We start from the raw sequence: 17,500 nt of genomic DNA on the forward strand, positions 1-17,500 counted from the left end.
AGAATCAAGTATTTCTGAGAGGGAGACAGGAGCTGAAAAAATAGACATGGCATTCAGTCAAGGGTAGAGAGCGTCCCGGAATCAACAGAGAAGGCCTGTACTCACAAACACTGCTCTCTCATCCAGACTGTTATTCAAGGTCACAAAGATGATTTCCCATGTTCTCAAGAGTGTTTCTCGTGTTAGTAATGTAGAAATCTTGTTAATATGTTACTAGAACCATAAAAACGCATCCTTAAAAATCCGTGTGGCTTTAAGTAAAGGGTTTAGAAAGTTATCGAGGTGCGATCAGAAGTGTTTCAGAATACTGTCCAGAGAGGCTGAGGAGTAGGTACGGTCCGTCAACACCTTCACTGCTAACGGCAATATGACACTTTTTACATCACTGTGGTAAAGTTAGACGACTCTCCTGAGCAAAAAAAAATTAAACTCCTCATTGATAAATATTCTGAGCAACTCGATCACTGCTGCTGTCTGGGGTGTGTAACCTAACCTAACGTAACCTAAACTATCATTTGACGACTTACGTAAGCAAAAAATTAAACTCCTGATAGGTAAATATTTTGATCAACTCCATCACTGCTACTGTCTGGGATGTGTAATCTAATCTAACCTAACCTAACCTAACCTAACCTAACTAACCTAACCTAACCTAACCTAACCTAACCTAACTAACCTAACCTAACCTAACCTATGGTCTGATCATTCTGAATTGATCGTTTGGGCGTTGTTGTTTCCGGGCATTCCCTGACCTGCGGTGCTGCCAAACCTTGTACTGGCCCAATTATCGGATTAGAGCCTATGTGTCACTGATAACCTCGCTCCCCATCCCGCTCCTTTCTCTCTCTCTCTCTCTCTCTCTCTCTCTCTCTCTCTCTCCTCTCTCTCTCTCTCTCTCTCTCTCTCTCTCTCTCCACTGTGAATTTCGTTTAAATGTGACAGGTTTCATTTTTGGATATATTTCTTTTAAACTATGATATTATATTTCTATTTTTTTAGTTACGACTTTTTTCCATATCTGAATCCAGTAGATTTGAGTGTTTGAGATGCTGTAGCAGTGAATGGCTTTTTTTTTTTTTTTTTTTCATGTGAGTGCTGTGGCTGAGAACACCAAAAAAATCTGAAGAAAGAGTACAGTAAAAAAATATGAAAAGTGTCTTGAAGCCTTTCTCTTGAAATTATAACAACAACAACAGTCCAGAATTAAGAGAAGAGTCTTGAAACCTGCCTCTTGAAGCAGTGTGAGTCATAGGTACACTAGTAAGGAGGAAATACAGAAATACGTACCAGTAATAAGGCCTCATTATTAAGCGCACCGATAATCAGGGCGACATGAACAAGGCCCGTAATCAAGAGTAGAGAGAAGCTGAAGGGTAACCGAAGCCCGTCATTATGGGCACCAATAATTAGGGTGACATTAATAAGATAAGAGTATACTTACTTATCAACCTACTTACTTTCTTATTGACTGACGGATTACCCACCCACTCACTCACTGACTTACACACGTTCCCACTATACATTGTTGCCCGCACGCTGGTCAGTGTTGGCGGCTCTGGTGTGTGTGTTCTTGTTGGCTTCAGGTTCTCATTGAGTCTGATGTTTTAAAGGCCATAGAGATGATTACTTGTGTTTTTCCCTTAACGTGTGTGTGTGTGTGTGTGTGTGTGTGTGTGTGTGTGTGTGTGTGTGTGTGTGTTTATTGATGGTAATGATCACGAAAGTCTTGAATGGATTTTGGTCAACCTTCCGTGTTCCTTCGCAAGTTTTATTATTATTATTATTATTATTATTATTATTATTATTATTATTATTATTATTATTATTATCAGCATCGCCTTTTTTACTTTGCACTATTTTTTTTTTTTCATTTGTTTTTCTTCCTATTCCCGTCTTCCCTCTTTTCCTTTTCCGCTACATTTTCTCTCTCATTCTTTATCTTTTTTGTCTTCCTCTTTTTCCCTCTTTCTTTCTTCCTCTATTTTCTCTTCTTCCTCCTCCTCCTCCTCCTCCTCCTCCTCCTCCTCCTCCTCCTCCTCCTCCTCCTCCTCCTCCTCCTCCTCCTCCTCTTTCTCCATCATCTTTCGAGCAGGGAGACTGAACTTTCCCAAGCCATCACAACACAAAAAGTCGCCCTCCATTCCTCCATAAAGCCATAAAAACCTTAACCCTTTGTGGCGCACAGGGCAACGAGCAACCATCTTTCTGGAAGCTCACGTCTCTAATGAGTAACGGGGCAAGCAGAGTAAATCCTTAATATTTAACCGTATTGGTGTGACTCTTTTATTACCAATTAGACCACTGTTAAAAGCTGGGGAAGTTAATTTCTTTCTTAGTTAACCTTTTTTGCTGTCATGGTTGTTCTTTATTAACTATCAGAGCATCAAAACAGTAGATTATTTCCTTCCTTTTTTAACCTTTTTATTGTTGTGGTTGTCCTTTATTATCAATCAGAGCAATGTAAAAATAATAGATTGTTATTCCTACTTATCTTTTTTTTATTATTATTGTGGTTGTTTGTTTTTTATTATCAGTCAAAACTCTAGAACAGTGGTTCTCAACCTTGTCGGAGGTACTGAACCCCGTAAGTTTCATACGTGGATTTACTGAACCCTTCGTAGATGGAGAAATGAAATAGTGCATAAAATGAACCATGCATCAGTCGCACACAAAATCACTGTATTCAAAGAACAAAATCAATAAAACATGAATTTCACACAAAAACAAAAACGTAACTATGAATATTTACTGTAAGTCAATGTGACTTTTGCTGTTGCCTTCCAGAGACAAGTTCAGAAATGCGCGGCCTCAGCTTGGCAAGTGCCACTCTTATATAATTTTCACAACAGTCTGTTCCTTTTCTTCGTTTTTATGTCTACCATCCTCGAAAAGAATTGCTTGCAAAGATACGTTGTTAACAAACGGTATGAGCATCTCAAGGGCTTTCTTAGCAATAAGAGGGTACGCTATGATTTGGTGACACGGAAACGTTTCCTCGAGGTAACCACCGAACGTTAGAATGGTACAGAGGTACCTCGAATTCAGAGCCCATTTTATTACACAGCTCTTTGAAGAAGCGGTGCTTCACACCACTATTTCGCACATAGTTCACACATTCCACTACAATTTTTAATACTTCTGTCAACTTTAGAGGCAAGGTTTTGTTGCCAACGCATGCCTTTGCAGAACATAGTGTGTAACACCAACAGCCCACCATTGCTCATGTCATCTGTTCTGCTGCTGATGGTGTCATATGAAGGAGAAATTTGGGACAACTTATTTTCAGCAGCTTTTCCCAGCATGATATTCACCATCTTCAACGCAGCTGGCTTTACGAGTGTTTCACCAATGGTGTGTGGTTTGCCCTGTTTTGTGATCAGGTACGCAACTTCGTATGATGCTGTTAAGATCGGTTTGTCGATGGGTACAAAGCCGAGGACTGGCAGAGTAGCCCTTTCATCGAATCTGGCTCTCTTCACCTTGAATTCAGCAAGCGTTGTGTTCTTGTATTTCCCATCTCCATGCAGCTTTAGGAACAGTTCCCTTAGTTTTGCGGTGCTGGACTAGAATTGCACATCTCGGCATTGTAAGTCATGCACTGAGGACGCTGACTCCCATCACGTTCCGTTATACACGTGAATCCATATTATACGTATTCATCCGACCACTTCCTTTTTCTGCTCGACATGGTTAGTATTAAGGGAATGAAATGTTAAAAAAGAAATCACAAATGACATACAATCACAACAGTCACAAGGCGACTAGTGAGCGCACCAAATTCCCTGCAGCACAGATATCAAGGCCAAGCGATGTGGCGTGATCACCTGCAGCCAGTGATGACCAAGCGGAGCGTGACGTCACGAATCATACTAGTGGGGTGAACAGAACACACACACACACACACACACACACACACACACACACACACACACACACACACACACACACACACACCTCCGCCGATCCCTGAGACTGACTTACCAAGCCCTGGGATTCGATCGATCCCAAGATAAGAACCACTGCTCTAGTAGAAAAAAAAAAAAAAATATAATAATAATAATAATAATAATAATAATAATAATAATAATAATAATAATAATAATAATTCCTTCCTATTAAACTTTTTTTTTTTTTTTGGTGTTGTGCTTGCTCTCTATTGTCAGTTGGAGTACTGTTAAAAGACAAAAATAAGTGAATTCCTTCCTATTTAACCTTTTCACTGCCATAATTATCTTTTATTATCTATTGGAGTACTGTTAAAAGATAAAGATAAATTAATTGTTTCTTATTTAACCTTTTTTTCCTGCCATGTTCTTTATTATCAACCAGAGCGCCGTAGAAAATAATGAATTAACTTCCTCCTACTTGACCTTCTTTTTACTGCAGTGACTTTCCTTTGTTATCAGTCAGAGCACTATTAAGAGATAAAAATACGTTAATTTCTTCCTATTGATCTTTTTCCTTCCATGGCTACCTTTCATTATCAATCAGAGCGATATGGAAAATTATAAATTAGTTCCTTCCTACTTAACTTTTTTTTTTCTGATGTGGCTTTCCCTTATTGTTAATTAGAATACTGTTGAAAGATTTTTTTTTTCCTTCTTAACTTTCTTTTTACTATTGTGGCGGTTCTTTATTTTTAGTCAAAACCCTAAGAAGAGGAAAAAAATTATTGTTTACTTAGATTCTTACTGAGTTTGTTCATATCCCACCCGATTTTGTGATGATGTCAGGTTAATGTTCTCACCGTGTCCGCTTCTTTCCTGCTTCATCATGACCTCGTTATAAAGTTGTGTTGTTTTGTTGTTATTTCGTGATACATTCTTGTTTTGTTTTGTTTTTTTCTGCTTGAGAGTGGAATAATTTTATTGTTCGTTTGCATTTCTCGTTTGTTTTTATTCATTTGTGGGCCTTTGGTATCGATTCCGGGACGCTCTTTACCCTACCTAGATCAGGAGTGTCAAAGTCATGGCCCGCGGTTCAAATGTGGCCCGTGGGATAGTCTTAAGTGGCCCGCGAGGTGACAAGAGATTTTTCAACTCGAGTTACTATAACTGTTATAACTGAGGAAAATGTAACTAAACTGTTAAGACGAGACATAGTAACTTTTACCTCTTACCTTAATAATGTATTTTTGGTAAACCAGGATGACCAGCAGAATGAGTTGTAATCTTTAGTCTTGCCAATAAGTAATTACCAAATCTGTGATGGCCCTCGAGAGCTTAACCAAGTGCATAATTGGCCCTCCAAAGGATTTGAGTTTGACATCCCTGCCCTGGATTGAATGCCATGTCTATTTTTCAGCTCCTGTCTCCCTCTCAGAAACACTTGACTGTCCATCATCCTCCAACGCAAAGAATAAAAGGTCTTCGTATTACATTGGAGAAACCCGGACGTAAAAAAAAAAAAAAAGAAAAGAGAGAAAAGTTTAATTTCTTCCCATTTCTCTCTCTCTCTCTCTCTCTCTCTCTCTCTCTCTCTCTCTCTCTCTCTCTCTCTCTCTCTCTCTCTCTCTCTCTCTCTCTCTCATCTCGTTTGGGTTACTGATCTTCCTCGTATTGACTTGCATTAGGGGAGCAAAATCTGTCTCGTCTTAATTTTTATCCTCAGATCTATGTGGTAGAATTATGTGCAGGACTATTTTACTGCACTTCATATATTCGTATTTCAGCAGATTTATTTGTATATCGATTTTCATATGCTCTCGTTTCCGCTTCATGTCTTGTTAAGCATCATCATCTCCGTGTATGAAGCTTTCTACTCCTATAAAAAATTAAAAACATTATATTTTTAACCCTATTTAAATTTGTCACTTCTTTTAACTCACTTCACCTCTAGCTTCGTACTCATTTTCCGTAAGTTCATTTTCCGTCACTAGTCACTAAGAAAACACAATAATTTTCCACCCTCACTAAAGAAACCACTACATTCTTTCCTTCCTATTTCACTGTATCATTTCCTTAACCTCACATCACTTCTACCACACATCATTTCTACCTTATTAACATTTTAAGTACACTCACCCCTATATCGCGTAAGTGACCTCCTTAGCCTCACCATCAGCACCATCATCGTCACCATCAATGTCAGCTGTCCCACCGCAGCGAGTCGAGGCGTGTCTGATTACGACCCCTTAATTGCACCTCGCCCCATCGGTGACCCGTTTGGACAATCGTAACGGTAAACTGGTAACTAAACCCGCCGACGTGTCCCCGAAAATCCAGCGACGTGAAAAGAGTGTGGGGAAGAGAGAGAGGGAGTGGGAGAGTGGCGAGACAGGAAGGACGGAGAGAGAGAGAGAGAGAGAGAGAGAGAGAGAGAGAGAGAGAGAGAGAGAGAGAGAGAGAGAGAGAGAGAGAGAGAGAGAGAGAGAGCGGGGGTGAGGAGAGACGAAAACAAACAAAAGAAAGTAGATGAGGACGAAAAAAGAGAATAAAAACGAAAATGGAGAGAGAGAGAGAGAGAGAGAGAGAGAGAGAGAGAGAGAGAGAGAGAGAGAGAGAGAGAGAGAGAGAGAGAGAAATAGAGAGAGAGAGACTACTAAGGGATTAGAGCATTAGAGTCTTACGTATCACAAGAAGATCTCCTCCATTCCTCTCTATTGCCAACACAAGAATGCTAACCCTCCTACTTTTATTTATCTCTTTTTTTTTTCACCGACCTGTCTTGTTAACGTCTTCCCCCCCCTCTCTCTCTCTCTCTCTCTCTCTCTCTCTCTCTCTCTCTCTCTCTCTCTCTCTCTCTCTCTCTCTTCCTCTCTCTCTCTCTCGTTTTTTTTTTTTATGCCAAGTTCAAAATGGATTCCTTCTCTGACCTTCCTTCTCCTTCCGGTTGAAACATTTTGGAATCATTATCTTCACTGAGAGGCGCGTCAGGATTGTATTTCAGTTGCCGGCCGTGTTTACTTTCTCGTTTTCTTTTTTTATTTATTTATTTATTTATTTATTTATTTTATTATATTTTATTTATTTATTTATTTATTTATTTATTTTGTCTTTTTATTTATTTTTTTTATTATTTATTTATTTATTTATTTTATTTTTATTATTTATTTATTTTTTTGTGTGTGTACCGGCTTTGATTTTTAAAGTGTTTCAGGTCATGTAGCTGCGAGTGTTGATTGTGGCACGCGAGGGATGGAGAAGAAGCTACGTATCGTATTTATACTTATTTCATTGATTTTTATTTTATTTATTCATTTATGTATTCATTTTTTAGCATTTCAGATCACGTGGCAGCGAATGTTGATAGGAGCAAGCGAGGGATTGAAGCGTATCTGCCACGTACCATATTCCTAAATGTCTCGGTAACTTTTTTTTTCTTTTTTTTTCTTTTACTTCATTTTTTTTTTTTTTTTTTTTTTCAAGCGTTTCAGATCGTGTGCCAGGAAGTGTCGATTGGAGCAAGAGAGGGACAGAAGCGTATCTACTACGTATCATATTCCCAAATGCCTTGGTACTTCATTTTTTTCCTACATTTTTTTTTTTTTTTTCAGCGTTTCAGATCGTGTGGCAGCGAGTACTGACTGATGACTGCAGCAAGCGAGTAGTAGCTAAGTAAGTATCATGCTCTCAGAAGTTTCAGTACTTCATCTGGACACTGGTGGAAGAAGTTACTGGGTGTTTCCAAGAACGTATCCATCACCTCATGATTCCAGCGAAAGTTTTAGTAAGTATCAGTATTCCGTATCATCAGTAGGGAAAAGAAAAAAAAAAAAACACTCACGAGAAGCTGATTTGTGCTGCCTTTGGAAATAATTATGGAAGTCGTGTGTCGTTTGGGACCTTCCTCCTTCGTTCACCTGTTTAATTATCAACAGGTAAAAAAGAGAAAACAAGGGAAGCTGCAGGTAGCCGTCAGACCTACACGTAGCAACCCCTGTAAAAAAACATACCTATCTCTATCCACAGATCTGCCTAATCTCTTAAGTCTCCCCACTGACTCAGCACTTACAACATAAATATATACACTTCATCTACACTTCCTCCTCCTCCTCTTCCTCCCGTCACTCATAGATGGATACAGCCTCCACCACCATCACTACCTTGCCCTTATTACGTGATGGGCAATGTGCGTGGCAGGGAAGGGCAGGGTGTCGGAGTGATGAGCATTAAGTAGCATGACAGGGTAGAGAGAGAGAGAGAGAGAGAGAGAGAGAGAGGGGGGAGGCGTTATAAGGTAAATAATAATGGATGAATAAATAGGAAAAAAAATGGGTAAGGAATTTGTGTATGGGTCTTTCCCTCCCAGCCATAACACCCATCCTTCTATCCACCGACACACCTCTATTAGCTTACCCATCCACCCACTCTCTCAGCCACATCCACCCAGCCACCCACCGCACACGACCCACAGGCCCACTTACCTATCCATCCACTCATCTATCCGGTCACCCACCTACCCACACTCAGTCATCCACCCTAGCATCCACTGCACTTTGACTTATCGATCCTCAACCACCCACTAATCCACTCATCCATCCATCCATTGTCCACTGACCTACTCATAATCATCCACCCAACCACTTTCCCATCCATCCACATATTTACTCACCTACAGCAAACCCACCATCCACAAGTCATCCACGCACCTTGTCACACCCTCCAATTAACCAGCCAATACAACTTTTTTTACCCTTTCACTTTGATACGAGACAGTTATCACCACCATATGCAACGTATGAACTCTTTATAAGCATCTCCAAGAAAGTTATGAGTGAAAAGAATAGATTTTGCAATTTCTACCCAGTTTATAGATTGCGTTTGGCTGTAGAACAAGTCAAGATGTCTCAGAGTGATTGGTAATTAAGGAAATGTGTACTAAGTACCACCAATTATACAGCTTTGTGTCTCGTTTCTGATCGGCGCCACACTCACTCACACACACACACACAGGGCAGTGAAGCGGGTGGGAGTGGATTGTTCCCACCACCACACCACCACCACCACACCACACCACACCACACCACAGTATCTTAGCGCCTAGTCCGGCCGAGCCCAGCCGAGCCCCGCCAGGCCACTGCTACGGTAACAATTTCCCGTCTCTCCCTGTCAATATTATCGTAAATTTCAGGGTTTTCCAGGTGTTTCCCGGTGTTTTTTTTAATTCTTGTGTGGAGGAGGAGGAGGTGGAGGGGAGAGAGGGAGAGTTGGGGGAGAGGGAAGAGGAGAAGGACTGAGGAGAGGCGCAAAAAAAAAACATCTCGGCTCTACATCATCATTTTTTGCTTTTTATTAAAGGAGTTGACATTGTTTTGATACTTAATTTATTATTACAAAAACATAATAAGTTATAATCCATAATAAAATCTAGTCTATAGCTGTATTTTTGTTTCTCGAAAAAATAACAAACTCGGCATTCTATTTATTTTAACTTTTTCTTATTAGTTCGTCTAGGATTGATTTGTTGGTTGATTGAAGACTTAAAAAATATAAGAAACATATACCCAGTGATAATATGTATCCAATAAAATCTAGTATAGCTGTTTGTATTTTCAAATTTAAGGTGAGCCCGTTGCTGGAAGTGAAAAATTATTTCCTTTATACGACGAGGAATTTGTCTTATCTTTATTGATGTGGAAAGTAAAAATTTTTTCTATTCAGAATATGTAATAGAATTTTGTCTGGCTGTGTTTTCTTTCTCGATATAATCATTTGTTTGTGGCCCCGTTCGTAAAAGTTACAAGTAGTTTTTTGGAGTTTTCGTTATTATTACTGGATTCGGTCATCTTTTTATATTTTGGATATTAGTTAAAGTGTATGGCAAGTCAGAAAATGTAGTGTATTCCAGTCTAGGGATCTTCTTTCTTCTCGCGATTTTCAAAATGAATTACGTTACGTAAATATAAGGGCCGAGACGCACATTTTCCCTCCCTCTCTACATGTCTGTACATCAATATTTAGCTCAACTTCCGACTGTTTCCAGACTGTGACGTGAAGGAAAGCCAGAATTAACCACGAGAAGTAGGTAAAAAAAAAAAAAATGCCTCAAATAAGGCTTAAATAAATCGACGGTTCCAGGCCCGTTCAGAGCGCCCACCATGAAAACATGACGGACCCAGACCGAGACCGAGACACTCCCTCCTCCCAGTGTCTCTTCATCAATATTTCTCTCAATTTCCAAGGTTTTCCGGGCATTTCCAGGTATTGAGAAATGGAAGTGTGTGTGGGAGTGTAGTAGTAGTAGTAGTAGTAGTAGTAATATTTTTCTTATTATTATTATTATTATTAGTAGTAGTAGTAGTAGTAGTAGTAGTCGTAACAGTTGTTAGTAGCGTTATTATTATTATTAAGAGTGTGAATTGTGTGTGTGTGTGTGTGTGTGTGTGTGTGTGTGCAATGCCGTGTGGGATTGCCGGCCTGGTGTAGAGATAAATAGACAATAACAACAACTACTACTACTACTTCTACTACTGCTACTGCTACTACTACTACTCCTACTGTGTGTGTGTGTGTGTGTGTGTGTGTGTGTTCTGGGCCGTCCTGTGTGGGTAGGTGGATGGCAGGGTGAATGGTTGTGTGGGTAGGTGGGAGGATGGATAAGTGGATGGGGTTCCTGGGTGCGTAGATGATAATGAGCGAGTGAGTGAATGGGTGGATGAATGGATGGATCATTGGGAGACGGTGGCTGGATGGATGGGTGGGTAAGTGGATTCGTGGATGAGTGGTTGAGTGATATAGAGGATCAGCAACGGGGACAGAACAAGAAATAACGGGTTCAAGCTTGAAAAATTTAGAAAGAGATAGGAAGAAATTGGTTCTCAAATAGAGTGGTAGATGAGTGGAACAGACTCAGTAATCATGTTGTTAGTGCTAAGACATTAGGGAGCTTTAAAAGAAGATTAGACGTGTTTATGGATGGCGATGATAGGTGGAAACAGGGTAGGTATATTTCATACAGGGACTGCCACATGTAAGTCTGGTCGCTTCTTGCAGCTTCCCTTATTTCTTATGTTCTTATGTTGCGAGAACCCAACAAATCATTATGGCCTTTGAAAGTAGCCGTGAGAGGCCCACCATCATCTCTTACACCTGTCAGCTTCATCCACAAATTCATCTAATCTACTAAAGCTTCGAACTGACTCAGCACTAACCAACATAAGGCTACTCTGCTCATCTGCACACAAAAGAACTCGACAGATCATATGCCCTTTGAGAGTATCCATGAGTCTTACATCAACTCCCACCGTCCCTCACTGGTCTCCTCCCTGCTTCCCTCCTCTCATCCCTCCCTGCGTCCTTCCCTTCCTGCTTCTCTCCTTCCATCCCTCCCTGCGGCCCTCCCTCCCTATCTCCCTCCCGCGCTGGGCTGGTTGCGGTTAGGTGCTTCCTTCTCTCTCTCCAGCCGCCAGTGTGGTTCACGTCGCGATGGGATGAGGAGACCGGCACTCGCGCCTCCACCCTTCCGTGATTTGGCGTGTAATTATTCTCAGGTATTGTTGTCCCGTGCCTACGTAGACTCTGTTCATGAATGAGTGAGGTGTAGTCCTCGCAATAAACCAACGTGTTTTATTGTTTGTTTAATGATTTTGTGTGTTTCTGTTATTAGATTCCCTCAGGTCGTGTTTCTCTCTCTCTCTCTCTCTCTCTCTCCTCTCTCTCCTCTCTCTCTCTCTCTCTCTCTCTCTCCTCTCTCTCTCTCTCTCTCTCTCTCTCTCTCTCTCTCTCTCTCTATGTATCTATCTCTGTGTGTGTGTGTGTTGTTAAGTATCGATGATAGTTTCTTTTCCTGTGCCGTGTGTACGGTCTCACCATTCCTGGCAGGCGTGTTCGCAGGTCACTAAACTCTGAATGAACGGTTCCCTGGTGGTGGTTGTGTTTGGATGTTAGGCAACTTTCTTAAAGAGGGCCGAAATTCATGTGTGTGTGTGTGTGTGTGTGTGTGTGTGTGTGTGTGTGTGTGTCAGCATCTGATATTACGGTGACCTTATTTACATAGAAGTGCTCATTAACTAAATAAAAACATTCCACAGTGGTTTGGTTAACATCTGACACTAAAGTGAGCCAAGAGAAGAAAACGTAATGTGGTGTTTGTGTGACTGTTGTGTTACGGTGACCTGGCCTTGTTTGGGTCGCCTGGAACAGGACACCTGTGTACACCTGGATGGGCGCTCACAGTGGACATCCGCTAGGGGAATGAGATTGACCGCCACGCCCTTGGACTCGTGTGAACTGCCAACATGTGAACTGCCACTGCCATCACTGCTTTGTTTGGCCCTTCGTTGTAGCGCTTGTTGGTGATGGTGGTGGTGGTGGTGGTGGTGGTGGTGGTGGTTGGGGAGTGCAGGATGTTACTATTCACTGATGTCTAGTGATAAGCCTCCACGTATTCAGAAACGCTTTGCTCTCTCACCACGACTATTTTACAAGGCGATAGAGATGCTTAGCCAGGTTCTCACAAGTGTTTTTCCTGTTAATAATGTATAAATCTTGTTAATCTGGCAGTGTAATTACAAAAACACAACCTTAAAAACTCTTGTAACTTCAACTAGAGCCTTTTGAATGTAGTGAAGATGCGGCGCGGAAGCGTTTTAGAATACTGTCATATGTTGCACGATCTTTTTGCGTCCCTGATTTTCTAAGAGGTGTTGTTTATATCCCTCTTACGTCATTTACTCATTTTTGTTCATTATACTATCTTACTTCCTCCTTCGTCTCTTCTTTCTTTTATTCTTGTCACGTGTTTTCTCCTCCTTCCTTGTTACATCTCTTAGTGTTTCTTGGGTTACGAAAGAAGTATCAGGTGTATTATTCATTTTTTTTATTATTTGTTACGGTTTTTTGGTGGTGTAGGAGTGTATGTTATTTATTGTCCATTCACTATTCAGTATTGTTTTGTGCTCAGTGGTAAAGATAGGGAAGTATGGGACGTGTTACTTATTCTTCTATTTGTTACTGATTTGTGATGGTGTGGGAGTGTACATGTCATTCATTATTCACTATTGTCTTGTGTTTGTTGGCAGTGGTGGTGGTGATGGTGAAGCGTGGAACGTGTCATTCACTGTTCAGTATTATCATGTTACTGTGGCAGTGAAGTGCAAGACCTGCCATTCACTATTCACTCTTCACGAAGCCTTGACATCAAATACTCGTCTATAGCTCTGATGAATATTATGTACTTTGGATGAGAGAGAGAGAGAGAGAGAGAGAGAGAGAGAGAGAGAGAGAGAGAGAGAGAGAGAGAGAGGGGGGGGGGGGACAAGCCTTCCCATAGAGTAATGCTGGAGGGTGTAGTTTCACTGATCAATCACTGTCATCCTCAGGTCCATAAATCTTCCACGTGAATCCCAACGGTGCGCAAGTCATCACTAGGAAGGCGTAACGAGTGGACTTGCAATACTTAAAGCTCCATATGTTCATAAGTAACCTTAAAGAGTTAAAAAACAGTCATGGAGGACGTAATGAGTTAAGACTTGCAATACTTAGGTCTACATATGTTCACAAGTCACCTTAAAGAGTTCAAAACGAATCATGGAGGAAGTATTGAATGTAGAGTTAACCCTTTCACTGCTAGTCAACCTTTATATATTATCATCTACAAATTTTAAGACATTTTTTGTACTATAATCTCTTCAATACGTACTTCTATAGGTAGCGTAGCAAAGATTAAAAATCTCATCTTTATGTCCATCGAAATAATTTATTACGGTGATCTCAGTGTTGACAGTGACGACCATAGCAGTGTCAGGGTTAAGAGTTACAATACTTAAGGCTACATATGTTCATTAGTTACCGTAAAGAGTGAATGCTGTGGAGGAAGTAATGAGTGTAGGGTGAAGAGTTCCAGTATTTAGGGTTCCATGTATTCACGAGTTACCGTAAAGGGTCCAAAAGAGTGAGTCTTGTAATCATGAGTGTAGGGTTGAGTTCTAATACTTAAGTCTCCATATGTTGACAGGTAACAGGTAACGAGTTTGAATCACCACTATTGGGGAATTAGTTAAGAGTTCAGGAGTTCAATACTTAGGGTTCCATATACTCAAGAGTAAACATAGAGTTCAAAGGAGCGAGTCACCATTGTGCTGTGGAGGAAATAATAGGTGTAGAGAGTTCAGGAGATGCAGTACCCATCACCAAGTGACCAGAAAGAGTTCGAAAGAGATGGAAAAATTTTCCAAGATAGAAGTATGACACAATTAAGTAGTTTAGCTGTCATACTTTCGTCTCCCTCTCTCACACTGAGTATCGCATTGTCTGCCCCACAGTGGGAGAGCCACAGCATCGTCTCCGGCATGCGGTGCGCCACGGACAAGGCATCTCGGGTGGCCCTCACCCTCCTGCTGGTGTTGTTCATGGTGTACCTGGTGAGGAACGGCAGCGAGGACCCCGCCGCTAAGACACTCCAGCTCAACCTCGCAGAAGAAAAACCCGCGGTTCAAGATAATAACGATGACTTGGAGAGCCCGGATACCACCGCCCGCCCCTCCCGCCCCACGCCCATGGCTGGTCTGAGGCCCTACACGGTCATAAAGAACAAAGTGTACTATCTTGACGTCACTCCCCCACCCACTGCCAACGGGGAAGCAATGCTCGAACACTCTGAAGCCAAAGCCCTGAAGCATCTCAACTACTCAAAGTATAATCCTGAGGTGAGTGTGTGTGTGTGTGTGTGTGTGTGTGTGTGTGATTTGACCAGAGGAAAAAAAAAATCAGTAGAAATGAGAAAATCTGGGAAAAGAGAAGATTTGTGGAGTGATGTTTTGGCGAGAAAGATACGGCTCTGTGTGTGTGTGTGTGTGTGCTTGTGTTTTATTTATGGTTTGCGGTTTTGTTTTATGCATCTTTGGTTTGTGCTTTCTGCATTTTGTGTTTTATACATCGTTTTTGTTTATTTTTTTCTGTAATTTTGTCATTGCTGTGGCCAGTTAATCGTGTGTGTGTGTGTGTGTGTGTGTGTGTGTTAGATGGACAAGTTATTGACCACAGAAACACCAAATCCAAACTAGAATGCATTATAGAAGTGTACATTAATTTCTCTAATTCCTAACTTAAACATTACAATTACAGGTTACGTATATACCTATCTATCTATGTACTGTCTATCAGTCTACATTTCTATCCATCTATCTACTATCCATCCATTCCCCATCTGCTGATAAAATAAGAAGAAAAGAGAGGAAGAGATAGGAGATAAAAACATAATGAATGGAAGAGTACAAGAAAGAATGTGAGAGACTTTATCATCCATCTATGTGTGTGTGTGTGTGTGTGTGTGTGTGTGTGTTGTGGACAGTGGGGAGGGGAGGCACTCACATACTCCCCACACGTACAAGAGAGTAGAAGGTAATGAAATAGGGAGAATATGAGAAAGAATGAGAAATATTGTCTTTATGGTCCTTCTGTCCACCTATCTATGTGTGTGTGTGTGTGTGTGTGTGTGTGTGCGTGTGCAATGGAAGTGGGGAAGAGAATACTTGCATACAATTCACACGTAGTAAAAGAGAAGGGAAGCAGAACGGAATAAAACAGAGATTATGAGGAAAAAAAACGTGAGAGGTATTCTGTCCATCTATCTGTGCGTGCGTGTGTGTGGTGTGATGGGTGAGGGAGAAGATACTTGCATATTACCCACACGTACAATCCCCAGCAGTCCCCATTATCCACGCCAGGTGTGTGATCATATCCACCTGACACATTTTCACGGCGCGCAGGCATATTGTACTGTGATCTGTTAGGTATATTATCACCAGGTGTATTATCAAGGCCCCAGTGCGTGAGGTTTGCGCGGATATTAAACAGATGTAGCGCAGGTGTGGTGTTAACGGTGGCAGGTGTGTTGTGGGAGGTGTGTGGAAAAATATGGGAGATGATGGGGTTTTATGGCACTCTGAGCAGGTGTAGTGTAGGTGTGATGTTGATGAATTGTTAACGGCGCCAAGTGCTTTGTGGGAGGTGTTGTTGACTTGTAGAGGTGTGTGGAAAACGAGGGAGGTGTTGTGCATTAGTGACAGGAAACGTGGGATGATATTGTGAGGTCGAGTAGTGAAAAGTTTCGAATGTATTTGTTATTTATTCATTGTTATTTATTACCTGTTTATTTATTTATTTATTTACAGATAGATACTGGCAAATGAGGTGATAGTATACTAGAGTATTTATGAATTTTATTTATTATTTTTTTTTATTTATGAATAGGCACTGGTAAACGACAATAATATTGATAGTACTAATAGCAGTAGTAGTAGCAGTAGTAGTAGTAGTAGTAATAGTAGTAGTAGTAATACTAGGAGTAGTAGTAGTAGTAGTAATAGTAGTAGAAGTAGAGGTTGTAGTAGTAGTATAGTAGTAGTAGTAGTAGTAGTAGTAGTAGTGCTGGTGGTACTGATAGTAGTACACACACACACACACACACACCGCGCGGGGCGGATTGGAAGCGCAAATTTCAGGTAAATTAGCATCAAGTATGATGCACTGTGCAGGTGTAATTAGTGCCAATATTTCATCCTCATTACTTTTTTGTGCATTAAATGAAAAGCTGGAGGAAAATTTATTATGGGGAGGAAAATATGTACTTAGTAGTTGTTGTTGTCGTAGTAGTAGTAGTAGTAGTAGTAGTAGTAGTAGTAGTAGTTATTGTTATTTGTTGTTATTGTTGTTGTTGTTGTTGTTGTTGTTGTTGGAGCAAGAGGAAGAGCAACAGTGCTCTCTCTCTCTCTCTCTCTCTCTCTCTCTCTCTCTCTCTCTCTCTCTCTCTCTCTCTCTCTCTCTCTCTCTCTCTGTTCTTTTCATGCAGGTTCGCGTAGCTTCCAGACAGTTACTTTGGACGCGCCAATAGAATTACGAGTAGTGTTAACCTGTCTTGTCTTCTTCAGCCAACCCATACTCTTCCCTTTCTTCTCCGCTCATTTGCGTAGATAAGAGACCGCCACTTTAGGAGGTCAGAAGCATTAATGTAGATATGTTTTCCTCATCAGACCCATATAAACTCATTTCCTTTTTCCTGCTTTTTTTTTTATCTTTATTTTTTCGTTTTGTCGTATCCATGTAAATTAGGGCAGGTTCCACACATCCACTTGGGGGACGCCTGGAATTACATTAGTGTGGATATGTTTTCTTTATCAAACCTATATAAACTCTATTTTCCTGCTTTTTTTTGTCGTATCCATGCAAATTAGGGCAGGCTCCACACAAGCACTTATGGGACGCCAGACATTACATTAGGGTGAATATGTTCTCGTCAAGAGAGCCACGTTCATTGTCTTTCAAACTCCCTGTCTTCGCAAATAGATTCTTCCATGAGTGTTCTTCCTCCACACATTTAGTAAGCACCAAATACTATATTTATCTTATTTCACCTACTTATATGTACTTATATTCTTCTTTTCTTCCTTTTTTTCTCTTTTCGTCGTTTTTGCAAATTAGCGTAGATTCCATACAGTCACTTTAGGAACGCCAGAACCATTAGTGTGGATACGTTTCCATCCATAAAATTATCTTTTTTTTATCCTCCTCATTTTCTTAATTATTTCCATTCAAATTAGCGTGGAGTCCAGATTCTACTT

The 17,500-nt window shown here is 40.8% G+C and overlaps 1 protein-coding gene across 1 annotated transcript in view; it reads left to right on the forward strand.

Moving 5' to 3' along the window:
• The first annotated feature begins 10,484 nt into the window (after nt 1–10,484).
• The window catches only part of LOC135090210 (uncharacterized), a 17,611-nt gene continuing 10,595 nt past the window's right edge, over nt 10,485–17,500 (forward strand). Inside the window, exons 1-2 of the mRNA XM_063986690.1 lie at nt 10,485–11,431; nt 14,204–14,587. Of these exons, the coding sequence (XP_063842760.1) occupies nt 11,144–11,431; nt 14,204–14,587 (672 nt within the window). The 5' untranslated portion in view covers nt 10,485–11,143. The remainder of the gene's footprint in view (nt 11,432–14,203; nt 14,588–17,500) is intronic.

Source organism: Scylla paramamosain, chromosome 34, assembly GCF_035594125.1.
Source record: "Scylla paramamosain isolate STU-SP2022 chromosome 34, ASM3559412v1, whole genome shotgun sequence".
NCBI classification, from domain to species: Eukaryota; Metazoa; Arthropoda; class Malacostraca; order Decapoda; family Portunidae; genus Scylla; species Scylla paramamosain.